The 26,121-nt window shown below is 37.7% G+C and overlaps 1 protein-coding gene across 2 annotated transcripts in view; it reads right to left on the bottom strand.

Moving 5' to 3' along the window:
- LOC115120934 (protocadherin-11 X-linked-like) overlaps window positions 1–25,866 on the bottom strand; it is a 324,301-nt gene extending 298,435 nt beyond the window's left edge. For both annotated transcript variants that reach the window (XM_065019983.1, XM_029649920.2), the window contains exons 1-2: window positions 25,112–25,866; window positions 9,742–10,329 (exon numbers count right to left, since the gene is read on the bottom strand). In XM_065019983.1, coding sequence (XP_064876055.1) covers window positions 9,742–10,281 — 540 coding nt within the window. In that variant the 5' untranslated portion in view covers window positions 10,282–10,329; window positions 25,112–25,866. The remainder of the gene's footprint in view (window positions 1–9,741; window positions 10,330–25,111) is intronic.
- Between the last annotated feature and the right edge of the window lie 255 nt (window positions 25,867–26,121).

The raw sequence follows: 26,121 nt of genomic DNA, 5'->3' as shown, positions 1-26,121 counted from the left end.
ATTTAAAAACGTAAAAGTAAAAGTGAAAGTCACCCAGTAAAATACAATTTGAGTAAAAGTCTAAAAGTATTTGATTAACAAGTAACAAGTACTTTTAGGTGTCAGTGTATGGAGAAAATGTATGAAACGTATATGATTTTCTTTAGGAATGTAGTGAAGTAAAAATAAAACTAGTCAACAATATAAATAGTAATGTACAGAAAAAAATATGTAAGTAGTGCATTGAAGTATTTTTTACTTAAATACTTTACACCACAGCGTAATATACATTTTCTCAAAATATAGGCTAAATCCAGATGGAAAATATCGATTTATTAAGGAAATACTTAGGCCAATGTAAACAATGGATGCTGACAGTGAGTTAAACAGTTATAACCAAAAAACGCAATTGGTGAAGGTTTAGCGCTTTTTAAAAATCTTCAATAAATCTATTTAAAAAACAAGAAACTGGCAGATGGAATGTACACATATAACAGAAGACTAATGACACACAATGACATCAAACCATGATCAAGGTCCTTGGAATCATATTGGAGTGACCCGGGGCGGCAGGGTAGCCTAGTGGTTAGAGAGTTGGACTAGTAACCGCAAGGTTGCAAGTTCAAATCCCCGAGCTGACAAGGTACAAATCTGTCGTTCTGCCCCTGAACAGGCAGTTAACCCACTGTTCCTAGGCTGTCATTGAAAATAAGAATTTGTTCTTAACTGACTTGCCTAGTTAAAAAAAGGTAAAAAATATATATATATTCATTAACTATTATAGTACATTACTGCTCACTGCCACCCTTCAGCAGATTCTTCTTGTACTATATGCTGACCATCCATTTCAGATTACATTACTGGTGCTTTTTAATGAAGTACTCGTTTTAGCCCTCTGCCCTCCTCAGTGCAACTCCTCTGCTTTAAGTAACTTTGCATTTCATTTTTACCTTACTATCTTGCGTTTACTTTGGAATAGGGGAGACAGCTCACAAAATGTCAAGTTCATATGCGAGAGAGACAGTTGAAAGGGAAGCCATAGAGATAGCCTATTTAAATGCACTGCCAGACCACCATAGATTAAGGAGACAGAGAGACTCCACATTAAAAAAGCTTTTCACCCAAGGAGTGCCAAATCAGTAGGCCACAGTGATGCCCGAGGAAAATGAAAACAAATGCATGTAATCCCCATGAGAAACTGACTCTGACTGTTCAAAGTAATTGCCTTCCCCACAAAAATGTAGCACTAATATTTATGATTACAGATCAGCTATGCGGTAAAGATGGGTCCTGGCATATTTGCCATCATTATGATTTAGAGAGAGAGAGAGAGAGAGCGAGACCTAAGAACCTAAATGAGACCCATGCATTTTAAGAAACAAAGAGGGTCTTTGAAGGTCTTTCAGTCAGAAGCAGTTTCATGCAAAAACAAGAAAAAACAGGCTCTTTAAAGAGATAAGCTTCATGCAGCACATAATGTTGTAAGAGATTACTCTGTCTAGGCACAGCTATGAAACGAGATTAAGATACATACATTCTGACTGTGAACGGTACAATTTAGACCAAATGTGTTCATTTGACTATCCAGTATGTTTAGAACCAGTATAGTTCCTGTATCAATCTAGTAAGGACCATGGCAGAGGGAAGAAGGAGGCCATTACTATGTCCTGGTAGCTGCAGCAGAGACATGGTGTACACAGGGTTGTTGTTGGTGTTGGGGTTTCACTTGATGTGAATATTGTCACCGGTCTGAAGCACTGCCAAGTGACAGAAGTCCCTTAAGAAACTAAAACCACCGCTGCCTGAATGAGGATGGTTACTTTATGGCGAGTAGCTATAAACTATATACACGACTGGACTGCAAGAACAATGACCGTCCAATAACACTGAGTTCTAGAAGAAGATCAGTTCTAGAAGAAGATCAGTTCTAGAAGAAGATGAGTTCTGTAAAAGATGAGTTCTAGAAGAAGATGAGTTCTGTAAAAGATTAGTTCTAGTAGAAGATGAGTTCTATAAAAGATTAGTTCTAGTAGAAGATGAGTTCTAGTAGAAGATGAGATCTAGAAGAAGATGAGATCTAGAAGAAGATGAGTTCTAGAAGAAGATGAGTTCTGGAAGAAGATGAGTTCTGGAAGAAGATGAGTTCTGTAGAAGATGAGTTCTAATAGAAGATGAGTTCTAGAACAAGATGCGTTCTAAAATGAGATAAGTTCTAGAAGAAGATGAGTTCTGTAAATGATGAGTTCTAGAAGAAGATGAGTTCCAGTAGAAGATGAGTTCTAGAAGAAGATGAGATCTAGAAGAAGATGAGTTCTGTAGAAGTCGAGTTGTAGTGGAAGATGAGTTCTGTAGAAGATGAGTTCTAGTAGAAGATGAGTTCTAGAAGAAGATGAGATCTAGAAGAAGATGAGTTCTAGAAGAGGATGTGTTTTAGAAGAAGATGAGTTTTAGAAGATGAGTTCTAGAAGAAGATGAGTTCTAGAAGAAGATGAGTTTTAGTAGAAGATACGTTCTAGAAGAAAATGAGTTCTAGTAGAAGATGAGTTCTGTAGAAGATGATTTCTAGTACAAGATGAGTTCTAGCAGAAGATGAGTTCTAGAAGAAGATGAGTTTTAGTAGAAGATACGTTCTAGAAGAAAATGAGTTCTAGTAGAAGATGAGTTCTAGAAGATGATGAGTTCTAGTAGAAGATGAGTTCTAGAAGAAGATGAGTTCTAGAAGGAGATGAGTTCTAGTAGAAGATGAGGTCTAGAAGAAGATGAGTTCTAGAAGATGATGAGTTCTAGTAGATGAGTTCTAGTAGAAGATGAGTTCTAGTAGAAGATGAGTTCTAGTAGAAATGAGTTCTTGAAGAAGATGAGTTCTAGTTGACGATGAGTTCTAGAGGGAGATGAGTTCGAGAAGAAGATGAGTTCTAGAAGGAGATGAGTTCTAGTAGAAGATGAGATCTAATAGAAGATGAGTTCTAGTAGACGATGAGTTCTAGAGGGAGATGAGTTCTAGAAGAAGATGAGTTCTAGTAGAAGATGAGTTCTAGTGGAAGATAAGTTCGAGAAGATGAGTTCTAGAAGGAGATGAGTTCTAGAAGGAGATTATTTCTAGTAGAAGATGTATATTCATGGAGTGATTCTTTGAACATGAAGTAGTAATTACTAAGAACTCCACATTCGTTTAGTGAGTAACGATTTGACCATTGACCAAGCTGACATTAAAATAACTGTACTACGACTTTTCGATGAAATTCATAGGACTGACTTTACCACTTCAATTCAGTGAATCATAACATATTGGCCCTTCTTACAATATGGTTGTTAAATCTTAGTGTAGACTTTAGTATCTGGTACTTTGGCACTGTGCTTCCATCCAGTCAATGTCATAAGTGCTCCTAAAGATGATTTATGAGCCAGACAGATCATTCCCCACCTGTCTCATTTTCACACATTTAGAGCATTTCAATCAGTTTCAGAGAGCTATACCTAACTATCTATAATGACTGTTTATTTTTACTTCAGTGAATTCAAATTAGGCTGTTGGATTGTGAAAACATTTAGGGCAGGCAAACTTACTGTAGAAAAGGTTAAGAATATGAATCACTGGGCCCTAAGGTGCAGTGACAATAACCTTTAAATAAAATACAAAACTGTACAGTTTAAAAAGAAAGCAGATACTTCAGCTTCACCCAGACTGGACTCCTAAACCCTGGCGATGAAGCATTCATCTACCATTGTAGATCACGTGTCTATAGGGACCATATATCTAGAGTCGCCTCCAAAATGATTGACATCCTTGACAAAGATTAGCATATAAAATACATATTTTTTATAATGATGCAATTGCTAAGAGAAAGAGATTTTGTTTAACAAGTAATGTTTATTTTTTCCCAAAATCTAGGTTTAAATATATTTGCCGTCCATGTTTTCAATACTTTGTACACCCTCCTCTTGCAAGGAAGAAGTCACTGAACATTTTTCTATAATAATTGATGACATTTTTACACTCTACGCGCTTCAGCACTCAGCGGTCCTGTTCCGCGAGCTTGTGTGGCCTACCACTTTGCAGCTGAACCGTTGTTGCTCCTAGATATTTTCACTTCACATTAACAGCACTTACAGTTGACCGGGGCAGGTCTAGCAGGTCAGAAATTTGCCTAACTGACTTGTTTGAAAGGTGGCATCCAATGACAGTGCCACATTGAAAATCACTGAGCTCTTCAGTAAGGCCATTCTACTGCCAATGTTTGTCTATGGAGAATGCATGGCTGTGTGCACAATTTTATACCCCTGTGGGTGTGGTTGAACTAGCCGAATCGACTAAGTTGAAGGGGTGTCCACATACTTGTGTATATAGTGTATGTGTAGAGATCTATAAATTAAACATTTATGTAGATGTATAACATCTTGTTAATGATGTTAGTCGTCCAATCACAACAATCGAACGTTCCATCTCAATAGCAAACAATGATGTAGAGCCGCAGTTGGCTGAAATTGGGGGCGGCTGACTGAAATCGCCTCACTGCAGACTCTTTCAATGTTTCAGATTGTCACCTGACACATCTTTGAATCAAGTTGATGAGAGGAGACTGGGATTGCATTGATTACCTGATTAAATCTAGAGGAGACTGGGATTGAAATATGTTGATTACCTGATTAAATCTAGAGGAGACTGGGCTTGAATTACGTTGATTACCTGATTAAATCTAGAGGAGACTGGGATTGAATTACGTTGATTACCTGATTAAATCTAGAGGAGACTGGGATTGAATTACGTTGATTACCTGATTAAATCTAGAGGAGACTGGGATTGAAATATGTTGATGACCTGATTAAATCTAGAGGAGACTGGGCTTGAATCACGTTGATGAACTGATTAAATCTAGAGACTGGGATTGAATTATATTGATGACCTGATTAAATCTAGAGGAGACTGGGCTTGAATCACGTTGATGAACTGATTAAATCTAGAGGAGACTGGGATTGAATTACATTGATTAACTGATTAAATCTAGAGGAGACTGGGATTGAAATATGTTGATGACCTGATTAAACCTAGAGGAGACTGGGATTGAATCACGTTGATCACCTGATTAAACCTAGAGACTGGGATTGAATTATGTTGATGACCTGATTAAATCTAGAGGAGACTGGGATGGTGCTTTGAATATATCAGCCTTTCATAGCTATGCTAATGGTGGCCGACGGGCAAGGCTATTTATCATTGGCTATAACATCCCTTTTATACAATACTGATGGAAGTCTCCCTTGCCACCGGCCATGATCTGATGCATATCATTTAGACAAAACCAGCACAGAATTGTTTGTTTCCTCTTGTCAACCTCTGGCGGAAGATAATGTGTCAAAATCAGAAACAAATGAAATCTGGAAGCGCTTGACAGTAAGCTGAACACAGGCAGTGAGCTGAACACATGCAGTGAGCTGAACACAGGCAGTTAGCTAGCTGAGCTCTTTGTTTAATTGTCCACTCTGCAGCAAGCAGCATCCAATGAAGAACATTAATCAATTATGAAATGCCAATTTGAGTGATTTGAAGAGAGAGCTCCTACATGTTGAATCTATTGCAGTGTTACGGCATAACTGGCATCTGTAAATGAACATACTGTATGAATGAACTCTGGCGTTACACATTTTCAACATTTCTCTTTGTTTTCTATGACAGGCAGAACCTAATTTTTACATTTACATTTACATTTAAGTCATTTAGCAGACGCTCTTATCCAGAGCGACTTACATCTTCTACCATCTGCTCATAATAGCCTGGCAAACAAGTTAGATGTGTACATTTTTAAACAAAGACGAGTTGTTGCTCCAAATCCACACACCGAAATAAAGACTTCCTCTTTCTTTCAACACCAAGTTTATCTGGCTCTCATATAGCAGGATATTGATCTACACAAGGTGATCCCGACAATGCCCGCCCACAACAAATGCTGTTAAGACACACTGAAAATCCCTCAAAATAGGAAGGATTCGGTTTCCTGCAGTGTGGTGCAAATCTCTTTCAAATTCTTGGAGAAAAATAACATTTGGAGAAGTGTAGAACCCAAAACAACCAAAATCAATACCGATATCCCTTGAGCCTGACCTGCCTCACACGGTCAACGTCCCAAATGGCACCATATTCCCTATATAGTGCACTACGTTTGACCAGAAACCTATATGGAATAGGGTGGCGTTTACGACACAGTCTGGGTCTGAGGAGGAACCTGTAAAGAGGTACGCGTTAAGTGATAAAATGTGTTCCTAACGGAAGTGGCTCCTGCATCCATGCATGGCATTACTTTCCCCTGACCTTGGACGTGTTCTTAGAACACCTTTGCGTCATTCCAAGACGACGTAGCCGTTCCAACCCTGATGCTGCTAATGGACGTGTTCTTAGAACACCTTTGAGTCATTCCAAGACGACGTAGCCGTTCCAACCCTGATGCTGCTAATGGACGTGTTCTTAGAACACCTTTGAGTCATTCCAAGACGACGTAGCAGTTCCAGCCCTGACGCTGCTAATGGTAAACATTCCATTTTAGAATCCCAGAATTCAAAGGTTGCTATGGATGACACTGCTACACTCATTATTAAGGTGGCATTACTGGTTTCGAAAAGAGCTTATAGATGCCTTATTTTAGGCCTATACCACTTTCAAGTAAAGGGTTACTGACCATTATGTGTGATATCAAACAGACTATATGGGTTGGTATTGTGTATTAGCCCTCCATATGAAAAGACAGAGCCAACTTGGTTTTGAATTAAGGTGGCTGTCATATCTCATCTGTCCTTTCTAATATCAGCTAGCCTACAGTATATGTCTGTCAGCTGAGGGGATAGAACTGGCCTACTGTGATGACACACAGGGGTAGCAGTTTCAGCTTGATGTCAGGGACAAAACAGGAACACTATGATGACACACAATGGTAGCAGTTTCAGCTTGATGTCAGGGACAAAACAGGAGCACTGTGGTAGTAAACTATTATTCTGTATGGAGCTCCACAGACAAATCTCTGAGGACCATACAAAGATAGTCCAAGGGGTGGATTAAAGACCAGCAGCTATTCTAGGAATGCTTGCACAAACCCCTAAAGAACTAAACTATGCTCTGTACTGTAAGACTGTATAGTGCACTTCTAAAATTCACTTGAATTAATGTCCTCATGGGTACTGTACCTCTATGTTGTATTTATGTTTATGGACTGCTTTTCAGAAAACCTCTTTTGAATGAAACGGATGGGTAGAAAATACAAAACAGACATATTTCCCCAAGGAAGATAAGATATGGAACTGAATTTAAATAAACAAGAGAAAAAAAGCAAGGATAGGAAATATAAAATCAAATAAAAATAAAAGTGAGGCAAGGATATGAAACAGCTTTAATATACATGAGAGGAAATAACACTCGAAATGAGAGGAGGAGATGAGATAACAGTCATGAAAGGAGAGGAGGAGAGGAGATAACAGTCATGAAAGGAGAGGAGGAGAGGAGATAACAGGAGGAGATAACAGTCATGAAAGGAGAGGAGGAGAGGAGATAGCAGTCATGAAAGGAGAGAAGGAGAGGAGATAACAGGAGGAGATAACAGTCATGAAAGGAGAGGAGGAGATAACCGTCATGAAAGGAGAGGAGGAGAGGAGATAACAGTCATGAAAGGAGAGGAGGAGATAATAGTCATGAAAGGAGAGGAGATAACAGTCATGAAAGGATAGGAGGAGATAACAGCCATGAATGGGGAGGAGGAGAGGAGATAACAGTCATGAAAGGAGAGGAGATAGCAGTCATGAAAGGAGAGGAGATAAGTCATGAAAGGAGAGGAGGAGATAATAGTCATGAAAGGAGAGGAGGAGAGGAGATAATAGTCATGAAAGGAGAGGAGGAGAGGAGATAACGGTCATGAAAAGGTGATGGGAATGACTGGAGATCATCATCGCTGCTATGTGCCAAACATTTGGCTGGTCATTTTCCAGGAACAATTCAGGACATTTCAGCGGGGGAGGCTTTGGCACAGGAATAACTCATTCAAAATGCAAATTGGTAATCAAGTCAGACATGAGCAGCAAGGAAACTGTTAATTTTCACACAAAGCAAACTTAATATGAGACAACCTGTGACTTGTCTCATTATCATCTCAGATCGAGCTCCTAAAAACATCATCGTGTCGCCGAGATGAGACAACCTTTTCCAAAGCAAACTTTTCCCATACATGCTTGTTATAGAAGACTATCTGCTACAGCCTTTACATGTGTTTAGTCCTTGTTATAGAAGACTATCTGCTACAGCCTTTACAAGTGTTTAGTCCTTGTTATAGAAGACTATCTGCTACAGCCTTTACAAGTGTTTAGTCCTTGTTATAGAAGACTATCTGCTACAGCCTTTACATGTGTTTAGTCCTTGTTATAGAAGACTATCTGCTACAGCCTTTACATGTGTTTAGTCCTTGTTATAGAAGACTATCTGCTACAGCCTTTACATGTGTTTAGTCCTTGTTATAGAAGACTATCTGCTACAGCCTTTACATGTGTTTAGTCCTTGTTATAGAAGACTATCTGCTACAGCCTTTACAAGTGTTTAGTCCTTGTTATAGAAGACTATCTGCTACAGCCTTTACAAGTGTTTAGTCCTTGTTATAGAAGACTATCTGCTACAGCCTTTACATGTGTTTAGTCCTTGTTATAGAAGACTATCTGCTACAGCCTTTACATGTGTTTAGTCCTTGTTATAGAAGACTATCTGCTACAGCCTTTACATGTGTTTAGTCCTTGTTATAGAAGACTATCTGCTACAGCCTTTACATGTGTTTAGTCCTTGTTATAGAAGACTATCTGCTACAGCCTTTACATGTGTTTAGTCCTTGTTATAGAAGACTATCTGCTACAGCCTTTACATGTGTTTAGTGCCACCTCCGCATAGCAAATGGTGTGCTGCATCTCCTCTCAAAAACTGTAAGAATTAGAATTCACAAGCAGGCCTCAGATAATCTGCAATATTCATCTTCCTCCACGACGTATTGAGTATTGTCTAGACTATGAATGGAGAATGCATGACATTATCCTACTTTCTGTTTTTAGGCCGACTTCATTAAGGCAACTGAGAAAATTGCGCTGCGATTGAATAGAACATCAATTAGATGATAAAAAAGAACGGTGGGTTCTGCATGAGGCACTTATTAGCATAATACAGTACGGTCCTTTTCTCGGCAATAATCTACAATGTTCCCGACATTTAACCTTTTTTTCCTGGGATTCGGAGGAATATGCTGCATCTGCAATTTCCTAGAGGGACTTTTGTTGTTATGGTTTATTGCAAAACTACACCTTGCTTTTCACTTGCTACACATAATGACATAAAGCCTTTTCAAAGAAAGCATGGTGGTTTCTCGGTGGCCCTAAGGCTCTGTTCTGATTTAAGCGTGGAAACGTTGCTCATACAGTCTGACAACAGAGAACAGCTCTACTAACACACAACCTTATGGGTTCAACTAAATGCAGGTGAACAGCAGTGATACTGGGAGGGGTGGTACTGTATGCAGCTAGTACCTAGTACATCTACCCCGTCTCTTCTGCTCTTTTGAATTATGGAATATTTTGAAATTATTTAAACTAGCGTTGACAATCTTCTGGAGTTAGCAATTTGTGTAACTGTTTTTAAAACAAATAAGAATGAAAACAAACCATTCTTAAGAATACAAACTATTGATCTTCATGTCAAGCACACAAGCAGTGACGGTCACTCGATACTGATTGAGAGAAGTGTGAGCTCACCTTGACAAGTTCATAGTGTTGGATCCCATTGATCCCCACGTCTGGGTCAAATGCAGAGGGCACGGGGTACCGGGTGTTGATGGCTGTGTTCTCTGGGATGGAGATGTTTATTACGGTGGACTGGAAGAGTGGAGCGTTGTCATTGATGTCCTCAATCAGGAACCGGATCTTAACCAGACGGAAGATCTCGTCAGGCAGAACGGCGACCTCGATCTCGTAGAAGCAGCGCTTCTCGTTGAATACTCCTGAGCAGAGCTTCTCTCGGTCGATGCGGTGAGCCGTGGTGAAGATCTCCCCGGTGTTGGCCTCTACCCTCACCAAAGGCACATCGCCCGTTTTGTAGACGGGCTTAAACTGCAGTGGCGAGGACAGCTTGAAGTCAGGGTCAAGGTTCAGGTCCAAGTCCTTCCGTAGGTTCCCGATGCGGACATTCTCGGGCTGCTCCTCCCTCACCGTGTAGTCCTTCTCTTGGGCCCAGGACAGCAAGACCAGGCAGGTGAGTAACACCACCAGCACATGAGCATGACCTGCTAAGTCCATAATCAGAGAGGGTGGGAGTATTTTTTTCTTAAGGCTGCAACTCTGTCACTGGGGTAAAGAGAAAGAAGAGAGAGAGAGAGAGAGGGAGAGGGAGAGGGAGAGGGAGAGGGAGAGGGAGAGAGACAGAGAGAAGGAAAGAGAAAGAGTCATGTCTCTGCAAAAGTTACATGACACACAGGTTACGTCTGAAAAGCGCACCCTATTCCCTGTATAGTGCACTACTTTTTGGCACCCTATTCGCTGTATAGCGCACTACTTTTTGACCAGAGCTCTATGATCAACAACAGTGCACACTTTAGGGAAGAGGGTTTCACTCAAACGCAGACCCATGTCTTCTGACTGTAATTAGTATGATTCTCCCTTATGGAGAGGGTTGAACGTGACCTATCAACCTAACTAGCTCTGAGCCTGCATCCCTCCAATGTCTTTGAGAACAAATTAACAGACATTTTACACAATTAACCTTTGATGACACCCCGTTGAACACAAAGACACGAACAGGTTATTAGTTGCCATATTCCATCAATCCGTTACATTGCAGTAATCAACCAATTCATATTTTCATCGCAGGGAGGGTGTGTGTGTGTGTGTGTGTGTGTGTGTGTGTGTGTGTGTGTGTGTGTGTGTGTGTGTGTGTGTGTGTGTGTGTGTGTGTGTGTGTGTGTGAATCAGAGGAGATCATCATTGGCGTAGTCGATACACAAACTTGTATGAATGTTTTTTTATGAGTTTAGCTAGTGTGAGGCATTACGTTTTTGTACATGAGTTGACCTTGCGGTGTCATCGGGTTTGAAAGATATGCATTCTGGGAATCAGTCAGATCGTTACGAGCAGGAAACATGGCGAAACCGTGTGTACTATATATGGGCTATGGTACTATTTAGGATGCAGACTACATATATTTTCCAGTGTGGTGGATAGGTGTTACTGCGTGTGCAATGACCTTCATTTTAATGCACAACCATAGATTAAAAATACACTTTAACAGCAAATTAACTTAAAAGTCTCATTTGTTGAGTATCTGGAACAAACAAAAAAATGTACAAAAAAATAACTGGAATGTGAACGATTGCGTGAATGCCCAGCCATATGAAAACAACATGTTCTGCATAACAATTCATTGACGCATTACGAAAGCCACCATGTCTCACATTAGGATAGAATTATATTATCATAGAATATCATCATAAAATGAAATCGTTACCATTAGTTAATCGAGTTTTCTCTGACATGCTACATGTATTGTTATTAGATAGAAAATAAGTGCTCTGTCTGTTCTCTCTCTCTCTATCATTAAGCCCATGGTAAATTAGTAAATAGTCAACAGTAAAAAGAATAACACCCTATGGTTTTCAGCACCATCTGACAGTATTCATAAATCAGTGTTTTCTTATTTTATGCCAGTTTACTTGGTAGATAGTTCCACCAATTCTATCATGGGCTTTGTGTGCTAAAACCTGCCTGGGGGGCAAAGGCCCCTATTGCCAAAACCAAACTAGGCCATCCAAAAAGGGAGCATGGGGATATGATGACAGTTGTTCTGCTTCTTATAGCAAGAACAACTTTCAGGTTATTTGGATTAGAATTTACGGGTAACAACTATACTTTTTTTATTTAATTTCAGGTCTCTTTTACAAGGGAGACCAGGACCAGCGGAGACGTACAGTTTGTTTAATTAGTGCATTATCATGCAGTTGTGATGCGTTTTACGATGTGACACGAGGACCCGTCTCTGCTTAGGTAAGTAGCGCCCCTCATTGCTGGCTCAGTAAGAGACATGTTTTATGTAACTTTAGTATCAAGAAATATTCCAAAATTGTGGAAAGTTTCTTACCACTCCATAAGGGATAGTAATGATCTTATAATAATTTTTGACCCATTTCCATGGATCCCTTGTCTTGCAAAAATACTATTATCGTTGGTCAACAAACAGCTACTGATTCTGATTAATAAGCTGTCCTCCATAGGGTTGGGTAAAGATGTATGTCAACGGTTTCTTAATTATCTCAATGACAGAATTCAGGACATCAAGGTAGATGTGGTAAAAATAGGAGTTCCTTGAGTTACATAAAGCGGTGCCCCAAGGTTCGATCCTCGGCCCACTACTGTTTACAATGTAAATAAATAACATTGATAATGCTGTAAAATAATGTTTTATATACATTTATATGCAGATGATACAGGTTTGTACTCAATTGCTCCATCGGTGGGCCAAGACTTCTCACATTTGAAGTTGGATTTTTATAGAACTGCAGAGGTCATGGATCTAAAGCTAGCGCTAAATGTAAACAAAACAACATGAATAATTTTTTTCTTGGTCCCATAACCCAGATTTAAATGCATTTGTAATGATTAGTTTGAACAGTACACAAATTGAGCGAGTACCTTCCTAGAAATATATTGGTATCTTCCTTGACGACAAACTGTAATTTAAAAAACATGTCACTGAGCTGGTGAAGAAATTGAAGTTCAAGGTTGGTTTATTTTACAGAAATAAGGTAGGTTTATTACTGGTGATGGTTCTACAACTCACCATTGTTCCCTTAGGTTTATTACTGGTGATGGTTCTAGAACTCACCATTGTTCCCTTAGTTTTATTACTGGTGATGATTCTAGAACTCACCATTGGACACTTAGGTTTATTACTGGTGATGATTCTAGAACTCACCATTGTTGCCTTAGTTTTATTACTGGTGATGATTCTAGAACTCACCATTGGACACTTAGGTTTATTACTGGTGATGATTCTAGAACTCACCATTGTTCCCTTAGTTTTATTACTGGTGATGATTCTAGAACTCACCATTGTTCCCTTACTTTTATTACTGGTGATGATTCTAGAACTCACCATTGGACACTTAGGTTTATTACTGGTGATGATTCTAGAACTCACCATTGTTGCCTTAGTTTTATTACTGGTGATGATTCTAGAACTCACCATTGGACACATAGGTTTATTGCTGGTGATGATTCTAGAACTCACCATTGTTCCCTTAGTTTTATTGCTGGTGATGATTCTAGAACTCACCATTGTTCCCTTAGTTTTATTACTGGTGATGATTCTAGAACTCACCATTGGACACTTAGGTTTATTACTGGTGATGATTCTAGAACTCACCATTGTTCCCTTACTTTTATTACTGGTGATGATTCTAGAACTCACCATTGTTCCCTTAGTTTTATTACTGGTGATGATTCTAGAACTCACCATTGAACACATAGGTTTATTGCTGGTGATGATTATAGAACTCACCATTGTTCCCTTAGTTTTATTACTGATGATGATTCTAGAACTCACCATTGGACACATAGGTTTATTGCTGGTGATGATTCTAGAACTCACCATTGGACACTTAGGTTTATTGCTGGTGATGATTCTAGAACTCACCATTGTTCCCTTAGTTTTATTACTGGTGATGATTCTAGAACTCACCATTGTTCCCTTAGTTTTATTACTGATGATGATTCTAGAACTCACCATTGGACACATAGGTTTATTGCTGGTGATGATTCTAGAACTCACCATTGTTCCCTTAGTTTTATTACTGGTGATGATTCTAGAACTCACCATTGGACACATAGGTTTATTGCTGGTGATGATTCTAGAACTCACCATTGTGTTTTGTGTCAAAAAGTGGGTTGGGCCTCTTTATATGTAAGGAGAGAACAGCATTGTCTTGTGTTGATCTAGAAATCACTGTTGCAGAAACGTCCTATGTATCTATCAATTTAGACTTACAAATTGCCAAACCCAGTCTCAGGCTTGAATAACACTGGATGCCCCTTCGGTTTCCACAGATTTGGGTAAAGCTTTTTTTAGTTTTTTTGCACCCTTTATGTGAAACAATTTACAGAGTCATGATCGGAGACATCTATGTTGATAAATATGTCTGTTTTTCTTAATATGTTTTGTCATGTCGTGTATTGTATGTGTTTGACGTATTCATGCAGGGCTCATCTGTAAAACAGATCCTAGTCTCAGTATGACTTCAAAATAAAGGTGATATAAAATAGGAGAATTCATGACCCCTTTTTAATGTCGAACCTTGGAAGACATCTTAAAAGAAATAGTACATAACACCACAGCTGTAATACACTGGGGTTCAACATGGATGTATTCAATAACGCTTCGCTTTTCAACCTTATTTTTTACATCATTCCAACAACTTACATCCAATCACTAACATATGAATTTGTTATTTACATCTCGCTGCATTCCAGGCCTATCCATCTGATCTCTGAGCATTTATCATAAGCCTTATAGGAGATGTAGACTCACACAACACATTGGTTAGGAGGTAATAAAGAGAGTATCAATCTACCTTTCATTTCCCCTCCCAGAGCCCTTATTTTAATATCCATCACAGAGATTTTGCACAGCTGTGTTGAGAAGCGTTCTGTGAAACTGTGCATTTTCTATCGACAGTACATAGGGACAGAGCTAGTACACTGTCTTGAGAATGAATCTATGACTACCGTATGAAAACTTTACAATATGGGATATTTTACATTGAGATGGTGGTGCCATCTAACTGCCATAGCAGCATCCCTAAAAGTAAATCAATTACTACAATAGTTAAAGGATTTAATGAAACTGGTGAGACTCATTATAGGGATAGACTCATTAAAGGGATAGACTCATTATAGGGTTAGACTCATTATAGGGTTAACGTTACACTCATTATAGGGTTTGGGTTAGAATCATTATAGGTTTAGACTCATTATAAGGTTAGGATTAGACTCATTATAGGGTTAGACTCAATATAGTGTTAGACTCATTATAGGGGTAGGGTTAGACTCATTATAGGGTTAGACTCATTATAGGGGTAGGGTTAGACTCATTATAGGGTTAGACTCGTTATAAGGATAGACTCATTATAGGGTTATGGTTAGACTCAATATAGGGTTAGAATCATTCTAAGGTTTGGGTTAGACTCAATATAGGATTAGTCTCACTATAGGTTTATACTCATTATAGGGATAGACTCAATATAGTGTTAGACTCCTTATAGGGTTAGACTCCTTATAGGGTTAGACTCATTATAGGGTTAGACTCAATATAGGGGTAGGGTTAGACTCATTATAGGGTTAGACTCCTTATAGGGTTAGACTCCTTATAGGGTTAGACTCATTATAGGGTTAGACTCCTTATAGGGTTAGACTCATTATAGGGTTAGACTCATTATAGGGTTAGACTCATTATAGGGTTAGACTCATTATAGGGTTAGACTCCTTATAGGGTTAGACTCAATATAGTGTTAGACTCATTATAGGGTTAGACTCATTATAGTGTTAGAATCATTATAGGGGTAGGGTTAGACTCATTATAGGGTTAGACTCCTTATAGGGTTAGACTCATTATAGGGTTAGACTCATTATTGGGTTATGGTTAGACTCAATATAGGGTTAGGGTTAGAATAATTATATGGTTAGGGTTAGAATCATTATAGGGTTAGACTCATTATAGGGTTAGACTCCTTATAGGGTTAGACTCATTATAGGGGTAGGGTTAGACTCATTATAGGGGTAGGGTTAGACTCATTATAGGGTTAGACTCCTTATAGGGTTAGACTCATTATTGGGTTATGGTTAGACTCAATATAGGGTTAGGGTTAGAATAATTATATGGTTAGGGTTAGAATCATTATAGGGTTAGACTCATTATAGGATTAGATTTATTTTAGGTTTAGACTCATTATAGGGGTAGGGTTAGACTCATTATGGGGTCAGGACTCATTATATGGTTAGACTCATTATAGGGTTACACTAAATTTGGGGTTGGGGTTAAGCTCATTATAGGGTTAGACTCATTATAGGGTTAGGGTTAGACTCATTATATGGTTAGACTCATTATAGGGTTAGGGTTAGACTCATTATAGGGTTAGATTCATTATAGCGTTAGACTCATTATAGGGTTAGGGTTAGACTCATTATAGGGTTAGGGTTAGACTCATTATAGGGTTAGGGATAGATTCATTATAGGGTTACTCAATATAGGGTTAGGGTTAGACTCATTATAGGGTTAGGTTTAGACTCATTATAGGGTTAGGTTTAGACTCATGTTAGGGTTAGACTCATTATAGGGTAAGGTTTAGACTCATTATAGGGTTAGGGATAGATTCATTATTGGGTTAGGTTTAGACTCATTATAGGGTTAGATTTAGACTCATTATAGGGTTGGGGTTAGCCTCATTATAAGGTTGGGGTTAGACTCATTATAGGGTTAGGGTTAGACTCATTATAGGGTTAGGTTTAGACTCATTATAGGGTTAGGTTTAGACTCATTATAGGGTTAGGGATAGATTCATTATAGGGTTACTCATTATAGGGTTAGGGTTAGACTCATTATAGGGTTGGGGTTAGCCTCATTATAGGGTTAGGGTTAGACTCATTATAGAGGGTGTGGTTAGACTCATTGTAGTTTTCGACTCATTATAGGGTTAGGGTTAGACTCGTTATAGGGTTAGGGTTAGACTCATTATGAGGTTTAGACTCATCATAGGGTTAGGGTTAGACTCACTATAGGGTTAGGTTTAGACTCATGTTAGGGTTAGACTCATTAAATGGTTAGGTTTAGACTCATTATAGGGTTAGGGTTCGACTCATTATAGGGTTAGGTTTAGACTCATTATAGGGTTAGGGTTCGACTCATTATAGGGTTAGGTTTAGACTCATTATAGGGTTAGGTTTAGACTCATTATAGGGTTAGGTTTATACTCATTATAGGGTTAGGTTTAGACTCATTATAGGGTTAGGGTTATACTCATTATAGGGTTAGGTTAAGACTCATTATAGGGTTAGGTTTATACTCATTATAGGGTTAGGTTTAGACTCATTATAGGGTTAGGGTTATACTCATTATAGGGTTAGGTTTAGACTCATTATAGGGTTAGGGTTCGACTCATTATAGGGTTAGGTTTAGACTCATTATAGGGTTAGGTTTAGACTCATTATAGGGTTGGGGTTAGACTCATTATAGGGTTAGGTTTAGACTCATTATAGGGTTAGGTTTAGACTCATTATAGGGTTGGGGTTATACTCATTATAGGGTTGGGGCTAGACTCATTATAGGGTTAAGTTTAGACTCATTATAGGGTTAGGTTTAGACTCATTATAGGGTTGGGGTTAGACTCATTATAGGGTTGGGGTTAGACTCATTATAGGGTTAGGTTTAGACTCATTATAGGGTTAGGTTTAGACTCATTATAGGGTTAGGTTTAGACTCATTACAGGGTTAGATTTAGACTCATTATAGGGTTAGGTTTAGACTCATTATAGGGTTAGGGATAGATTCATTATAGGGTTACTCATTATAGGGTTAGGGTTAGACTCATTATAGGGTTAGGTTTAGACTCATTATAGGGTTAGGTTTAGACTCATGTTAGGGTTAGACTCATTATAGGGTTAGGTTTAGACTCATTATAGGGTAAGGTTTAGACTCATTATAAGGTTAGGGATAGATTCATTATTGGGTTAGGTTTAGACTCATTATAGGGTTAGATTTAGACTCATTATAGGGTTGGGGTTAGCCTCATTATAAGGTTGGGGTTAGACTCATTATAGGGTTAGGGTTAGACTCATTATAGGGTTAGGTTTAGACTCATTATAGGGTTAGGGATAGATTCATTATAGGGTTACTCATTATAGGGTTAGGGTTAGACTCATTATAGGGTTGGGGTTAGACTCATTATAGGGTTAGGGTTAGACTCATTATAGGGTTAGGTTTAGACTCATTATAGGGTTAGGTTTAGACTCATTATAGGGTTAGGGATAGATTCATTATAGGGTTACTCATTATAGGGTTAGGGTTAGACTCATTATAGGGTTGGGGTTAGCCTCATTATAAGGTTGGGGTTAGACTCATTATAGGGTTAGGGTTAGACTCATTATAGAGGGTGTGGTTAGACTCATTATAGGGTTGGGATTAGACTCATTGTAGTTTTCGACTCATTATAGGGTTAGGGTTAGACTCGTTATAGGGTTAGGGTTAGACTCATTATGAGGTTTAGACTCATCATAGGGTTAGGGTTAGACTCACTATAGGGTTAGGTTTAGACTCATGTTAGGGTTAGACTCATTATAGGGTTAGGGTTAGACTCATTATATGGTTAGGTTTAGACCCATTATAGGGTTAGGTTTAGACTCATTATAGGGTTAGGGTTAGACACATTATAGGTTTAGGTTTAGACTCATTATAGGGTTAGGTTTAGACTCATTATAGGGTTAGGTTTAGACTCATTATAGGGTTAGGTTTAGACTCATTACAGGGTTAGATTTAGACTCATTATAGGGTTAGGTTTAGACTCATTATAGGGTTAGGGATAGATTCATTATAGGGTTACTCATTATAGGGTTAGGGTTAGACTCATTATAGGGTTAGGTTTAGACTCATTATAGGGTTAGGTTTAGACTCATGTTAGGGTTAGACTCATTATAGGGTTAGGTTTAGACTCATTATAGGGTAAGGTTTAGACTCATTATAAGGTTAGGGATAGATTCATTATTGGGTTAGGTTTAGACTCATTATAGGGTTAGATTTAGACTCATTATAGGGTTGGGGTTAGCCTCATTATAAGGTTGGGGTTAGACTCATTATAGGGTTAGGGTTAGACTCATTATAGGGTTAGGTTTAGACTCATTATAGGGTTAGGGATAGATTCATTATAGGGTTACTCATTATAGGGTTAGGGTTAGACTCATTATAGGGTTGGGGTTAGACTCATTATAGGGTTAGGGTTAGACTCATTATAGGGTTAGGTTTAGACTCATTATAGGGTTAGGTTTAGACTCATTATAGGGTTAGGGATAGATTCATTATAGGGTTACTCATTATAGGGTTAGGGTTAGACTCATTATAGGGTTGGGGTTAGCCTCATTATAAGGTTGGGGTTAGACTCATTATAGGGTTAGGGTTAGACTCATTATAGAGGGTGTGGTTAGACTCATTATAGGGTTGGGATTAGACTCATTGTAGTTTTCGACTCATTATAGGGTTAGGGTTAGACTCGTTATAGGGTTAGGGTTAGACTCATTATGAGGTTTAGACTCATCATAGGGTTAGGGTTAGACTCACTATAGGGTTAGGTTTAGACTCATGTTAGGGTTAGACTCATTATAGGGTTAGGGTTAGACTCATTATAGGGTTAGGTTTAGACCCATTATAGGGTTAGGTTTAGACTCATTATAGGGTTAGGGTTAGACACATTATAGGTTTAGGTTTAGACTCATTATAGGGTTAGGTTTAGACTCATTATAGGGTTAGGTTTAGACTCATTATAGGGTTAGGTTTAGACTCATTATAGGGTTGGGGTTAGACTCATTATAGGGTTAGGTTTAGACTCATTATAGGGTTAGGTTTAGACTCATTATAGGGTTAGGTTTAGAGTCATTATAGGGTTAGGGTTAGACACATTATAGGTTTAGGTTTAGACTCATTATAGGGTTAGGTTTAGACTCATTATAGGGTTAGGGTTAGACTCATTATAGGGTTAGGTTTAGACTCATTATAGGGTTAGGTTTAGACTCATTATAGGGTTAGGTTTAGACTCATTATAGGGTTGGGGTTAGACTCATTATAGGGTTGGGGTTAGACTCATTATAGGGTTAGGTTTAGACTCATTATAGGGTTAGGTTTAGACTCATTATAGGGTTAGGTTTAGACTCATTACAGGGTTAGATTTAGACTCATTATAGGGTTAGGTTTAGACTCATTATAGGGTTAGGTTTAGACTCATTATAGGGTTAGGTTTAGACTCATTATAGCGTTAGGTTTAGAGTCATTGTAGGGTTAGGTTTAGACTCATTATAGGGTTAGGATTAGACTCATTATAGGGTTAGGTTTAGACTCATTATAGGGTTAGGTTTAGACTCATTATAGGGTTAGGGTTAGACACATTATAGGTTTGGGGTTAGACTCATTATAGGGTTAGGTTTAGACTCATTATAGCGTTAGGTTTAGAGTCATTGTAGGGTTAGGTTTAGACTCATTATAGGGTTAGGTTTAGACTCATTATAGCGTTAGGTTTAGAGTCATTGTAGGGTTAGGTTTAGACTCATTATAGGGTTAGGATTAGACTCATTATAGGGTTAGGTTTAGACTCATTATAGGGTTAGGTTTAGACTCATTATAGGGTTAGGGTTAGACACATTATAGGTTTGGGGTTAGACTCATTATAGGGTTAGGTTTAGACTCATTATAGGGTTAGGTTTAGACTCATTATAGGGTTAGGGCTATACTCATTATAGGTTTGGGGTTAGACTCATTATAAGCCTTTTTGGGTTAGAAAAGCATTGCCTACGGTATCTACATGACAGCCATCCATGTGAAGGTTACTCTCAGCAGCACAGATACTTGTATAAAAACATATAAATGAAAACACTGCATGGGGGTTGTGATTTGTTTGTCTTTGAAGTTTTCACCTTTCCTAGAGAGAAAGAAGGGTTCATTTAGTCATGTTCTGCACAGATCTTTCTCCAAATTACACCATCTTCAGAACTATGCATTGGGCAGATTGAGCAATGAGCTACAACTTTTACAGTTTAAAAAAAGAACAGTTTGACAACGAAGAATTGGGAAAATAATGAATGAACGAATAACGAAAATAAAGTTTAAATGTCAATCAAGAAGAACATCTTTCCATGCTAACATTTCACTAGGCTCCAGAAAGAGCTATTTTGAGCCCTAGGCGAGACAACTCTGCTTCTCTCCTCTCTCTGGAGACAGAGTTGAACGGGGGAGGCTAGTAGCAGACAGCTCCTGGATTACTTTACATGACAATATGATGGACAGGCCGTTCGGGCAGGCTGGTATTATCAGGCTGAGCTGTGGCAGCGGAGAGAGGGGGGAGGGGGAACACCTTCACCTTCCCAAAGAATCTATTTATCTGGCATCTTAAACGGAACATTGATGGAGTCACTCCAGAAATGTTGTTCTCTATCCCCAAAACTGTGATTTGGGTGTCCATGGATATACATGAAGAGATATTTCTTAAAGCCTTGCAAGCTGGACTTGCAAAGCGACACAATCTTGGTAACCCCAGTCTCTATCTCTCTTGGTTTCATGGAGCTACGACAGACTGGCAGACAGACAGGTTTATGGTCAAGATCTATTCAGTCTTCCTTTAAAAGATCTACAGCCTAGAAGTTTCCTTATCTAGTTGTCACAAGAGGAATAATGGTAGATTTCTCATCACTGAGTAATGACTGTGGTCTTCAGAGCTGGGGCAGAGAAGATTCCTGCTGATAAGAATGAACCATTTTAAAAATAGCTAATTAGTATTGTCTTTTTGACATTTTAGCTCAGATAAGACTAATACATTGTCAATATGTCTTAATTCTTCGGTCAAATTTGTAAAAATCGAATTTAGTCCCAATGTACAGTAAATGCATCAATCATATATCAATCCCGAGGTAAAATAAATCAAACATTTCAAAGTTATGAGATTTTTTTTGTTGCTTTTGTGCAGTTGCATTATTTTCTGGATAGAAATGTCAACACGGTGAGATAATAATCAAAAATAATTTATGTTTTTAATATGAGAAAGAAAACGTCAAGATATTCCATAGATGCATGACTAAGAATGACCAACACAGAGGCGATAATGTCACAAAAAAATTGGCATTTAAATCCTTTACATCGTGTCACGTCAGTTCATGTGATAACACTCTGAGTACCTCTAGAGGGCAGTGAAGAGACATGTCAGTTAATTACACATGGAATACTACCGGCGCCAATATAAATATCAGGATCATTTGAACATCTAATGCTAAAGAGTAAAATTAAAAAATGTTTGATAACATTTGCTTTATTCAAACTTTTGATTGGATAGTCAAACAACTCTTCAAATCTATTTTTTATTTGTCACAAACACAAGTTTGTTTGTTTAGCTATTGAAAGTGGTAAATAGTATTAGTTCAGTATATAATTTAAAAAATGTATAGGAAAGGGAATAGCAATCATTCTCGAGAAACCATTGGCTTGGTAAGCAGTTTTTTTTTTAACATCTATGCATTTGGAGAGGAAAAATAGTAGTTTAGCACAGCAGGATTAAACAAGACGTGTTTGTTGTGTTAGCCAAAGAGTCGATGAAGACTATACTGTTCACAATAAAATACACATAATTGATACCCTTGACTGTGTTTCTCTGTTTGATGTTGAACATGCCCTACGAGACAGACATTATGTATGTGCAAATGTTTATCATTCTAAATCATTGTGGAAGTTAGGCTACTGAAGAAATATAGACGTGATTTAAATTTTAAAAAACAATTATAGTTCAAGTTGTATTTGTCACATGCACAAGTACAGTGAAATTCATAACTTGAATGCTCTACCCAACAGCGCAGTAATCAATATCAAAATAGCATAGCCAATACAAATGAAACATATAATGAAGACAAGCACAGTGCCAATAACACAAGTACAATGTACAGGGCTACTGGAGTGTTTCAGGTATATATGTAGATATAGGAGGGTATTAGAGAACGTGACTGGTAGCAGGATTATTATTATTAATAATAATAATAATAATAATAATAATAATGATAATACTAATAATAATAATAGTCATAAAAAAATATATATATAATATAATTTAATATATATGATAATAATAATATAATATAGTGCATATGATAATAATAATACAATATAATATATATGATGATAATAATATAATATAATATATATGATAATGATAATGATAATATAATATAATATATATGGTAATGATAATATAATATAATATAATATATATGGTAATAATATTATGATGTAGTAGATATGATAATAATAATAATATAATAAAATATATATGATAACAATAATATAGTATATTATATATGGCAATAATAATATAGTACATATGATAATAATACTATGATATAATAAATATGAGAATAATAATATGATATAATATATTTGATAATATAATATAATGTAATATATATGATAATAATAATATAATATATATGAACATAATAATATAATATATATGATAATAATAAAATAATTAAAAAATATATTATAATAATATAATATATATGAACATAATAATAGAATATATATGATAATAATAAAATAATTAAAAAATATATTATAATAATATAATATAATAAATACGATAAGAGGAAAAAGGAGGACCATTCACAACCACATTTTGAAACTTGCAACGGAAGTCTCAGATATTGTTTTGGACACTGTTGATATAGCTTCACCAGCTATAACACCATGAACCAATATAAAACCAGCTACTTATGAATTGGTGGACTTGTAAGAGGCAACACCAGACAGACACAGTTAAAATTGCACATCCAAGTAGAACACTCAGACGTCATACTTAACTACCATTGAAGAATAGTTAATTACCACAACTAAGGACAGGACAACTAAGCACTGGTGTACATTTGAATGAATGCAAAACTAAGAGACTGTAGATGTGTTATGATCACTAAGGTGTAGATCTAAGAACTTAAGCGTTATCAATCTCTGTTAGCCTACACTGCCTACACCATATCATTTATCAGCAAAGCATAGAAGACTCAACACGTCTTTCTAAGAGTAAATTCAGACATGTCTTCTAAGTCAGAAAATCATTAAGCAATCAATCTTGGATAACCTGCTGTGAATAAAATGTGAATAGCCTCCAGTTGCTCAAACAAGGAATAGACCTACGGTTCGTTTTTATAATAATAATCGTCCTCTACAATAACAGTATGACATCGCCTGCTATGTAAAAATGTAAAGGCTATATGGTAGTGACTATGTTGCCCATGTGAATCCCCTCAATAAAATGAGCATGGATAGCCTAGTGCATGTCCTTTTCGAGCATGGAACGTGTGGGTACTGTGTTTACTGTACAGCATATGTGTTACTCAAGAGCACTAATCAGTCCTTATATATCAAATAACGGACCTGCTGACAATGCTTTTGTAAAAGGGGATAATGCCCCTGAAGTTGAAAGGATAAACGCTGCATTCCAGTCGCGGTGTGCATTATCCATAATGCAATTTGACCAGGGAGGTCCGCTTTAATTATGAAACTCATTAACCGTCATTAGGGTTAGCAGTGTGGTTAAGATTAGGTATAAAATCAGATTTTTATGACTTTGTGGCTGTGCCAGCTTAGTGACCGCTCTGCTAACCTGTTCATTAAACGTGCAGTCAAAAACTCACCTGCCGAAAAGTATGCGGTAGCCTAGTTTACACAGCCTACTTAAACACGAATTTGAAAAAAGTATACCAATGTTGACCACGCACAGATTGAATAACTCATGACCGACAATAATGGCCATGAGACACCTATGGTTGAATAGTCTATTCAATAATACCCTATAGGCTGCTTGAAGAAAACACAGTATAAATGTTTTGAAACGTGTCGCGATCATAACTATAAAGACCTTTAATATAACGAGATGAATGTTGTTGTTTTTTTACACGATAGATTTTGGACTGACCAAATCCGATGCGTAAAAACAATGACTCAATGGGTGTCTCGTTTTAACGCTGAATGTGATTATTGTGTTTGTTTTTTTTATCTATAAGTTGTTTGATAACATTTTTATGGTGCCATACATGCAACCCTGTAACTGAGCGACGCGAATCAACTGCGATGTGGCATCCGGTCCGTAGGAATATAGCCTACAGTTTGCGTAAATTCATGGTCAATTTGGCTTCCTATATTTGACCATTATCATAACATTATTTTCCTCTAGATCGGTTGAATACTTTCTTTTTAAATGTACCTATAATTTTCATATGACATGATACCGTAAAAACTTGTAGGATTGTATTCAGAATGAAATAAACTAATATTAGAAATGGATGATGTTACCTGTCTTTACTTGACACTAGTGATAGTAATGTTGACCTTCTATCCCTTGAAACAGAATATGGAAAATCAATCGCAATTCCCGTCACGTAGCGACATCAGTGCTTTAGAAGAAGAAGTGCCATAGAATTACACTGAAGTGGAAAAGTGGAGAAAAAAAGATCCTCTTCTGGTAGCGGGAATCAAACAAAAAACACACATCAGGGAAGGGTTATCCACTACAGCAAATGATCCATGTCCTAAAAAAGTCTATGGTCCACATGCGAGAGGCAAAGGCAATGATTGCAGAATATTTTTTTATAACTCAAAGAGCCTATGTAATTCCTCTTCAGATATCGTGGGTTAACTGTGGTTCAATCGCGGGCGGCAGGAGAGATGCTGATGGTCCATGTCGCTTGATTTACATGAAATAGCCCTGCGTGTGTTTTAAAATGCTCTCTCTTGCAACAAATGGTGCAAATCGCTTGTATGGAAGACCGTTTCATTGATCATGTGTAACAGCGTTTTAACAATGCGCATAAACTTCCATCCAAGAGCGCACAAAAATTAAACAGTTTGGTACGATTACTGGAAACTTCAGCTTTTTCGGCACAGTTTTTTTTTAAAGGTTATTATTCAGCAACAAAAAAATTACACATAAATGGCCTGTAGCCTGGGTAGTGTTCTGTCCCCCAACGGAGTTTGATGAAAGTGTTCCTTAGTGCGGTATCACTTACAGCGGGGCTGAAATAGACGTTATGCTGTATCTGTGTGCTAAGCTGTGCCTAGTTGTCTCAGTAGTATTGCATGAACCCAGTCCCTTAGTACTGCCCACCTCTCTGCCTCCAACTGACATCACTGTGGGAGGAGGGGCCTACAATACATATTACAGATCCCATCCTCTCCAATCCTCTTAAAGCTGCACTGCCGAGGAGCTCCCTGCATTGAGTTTTAGCTGGATGTCGAGTCTTGTGTTGACCACTACAAACACCACAAGATGCATCGGCTCTGCTGAAGCCTGGCTCCAATAACTG

The sequence above is a fragment of the Oncorhynchus nerka genome, linkage group LG6 (genome assembly GCF_034236695.1).
Source record: "Oncorhynchus nerka isolate Pitt River linkage group LG6, Oner_Uvic_2.0, whole genome shotgun sequence".
Classification (NCBI taxonomy): domain Eukaryota; kingdom Metazoa; phylum Chordata; class Actinopteri; order Salmoniformes; family Salmonidae; genus Oncorhynchus; species Oncorhynchus nerka.
This window is presented reverse-complemented; position numbering and strand designations above follow the sequence as displayed.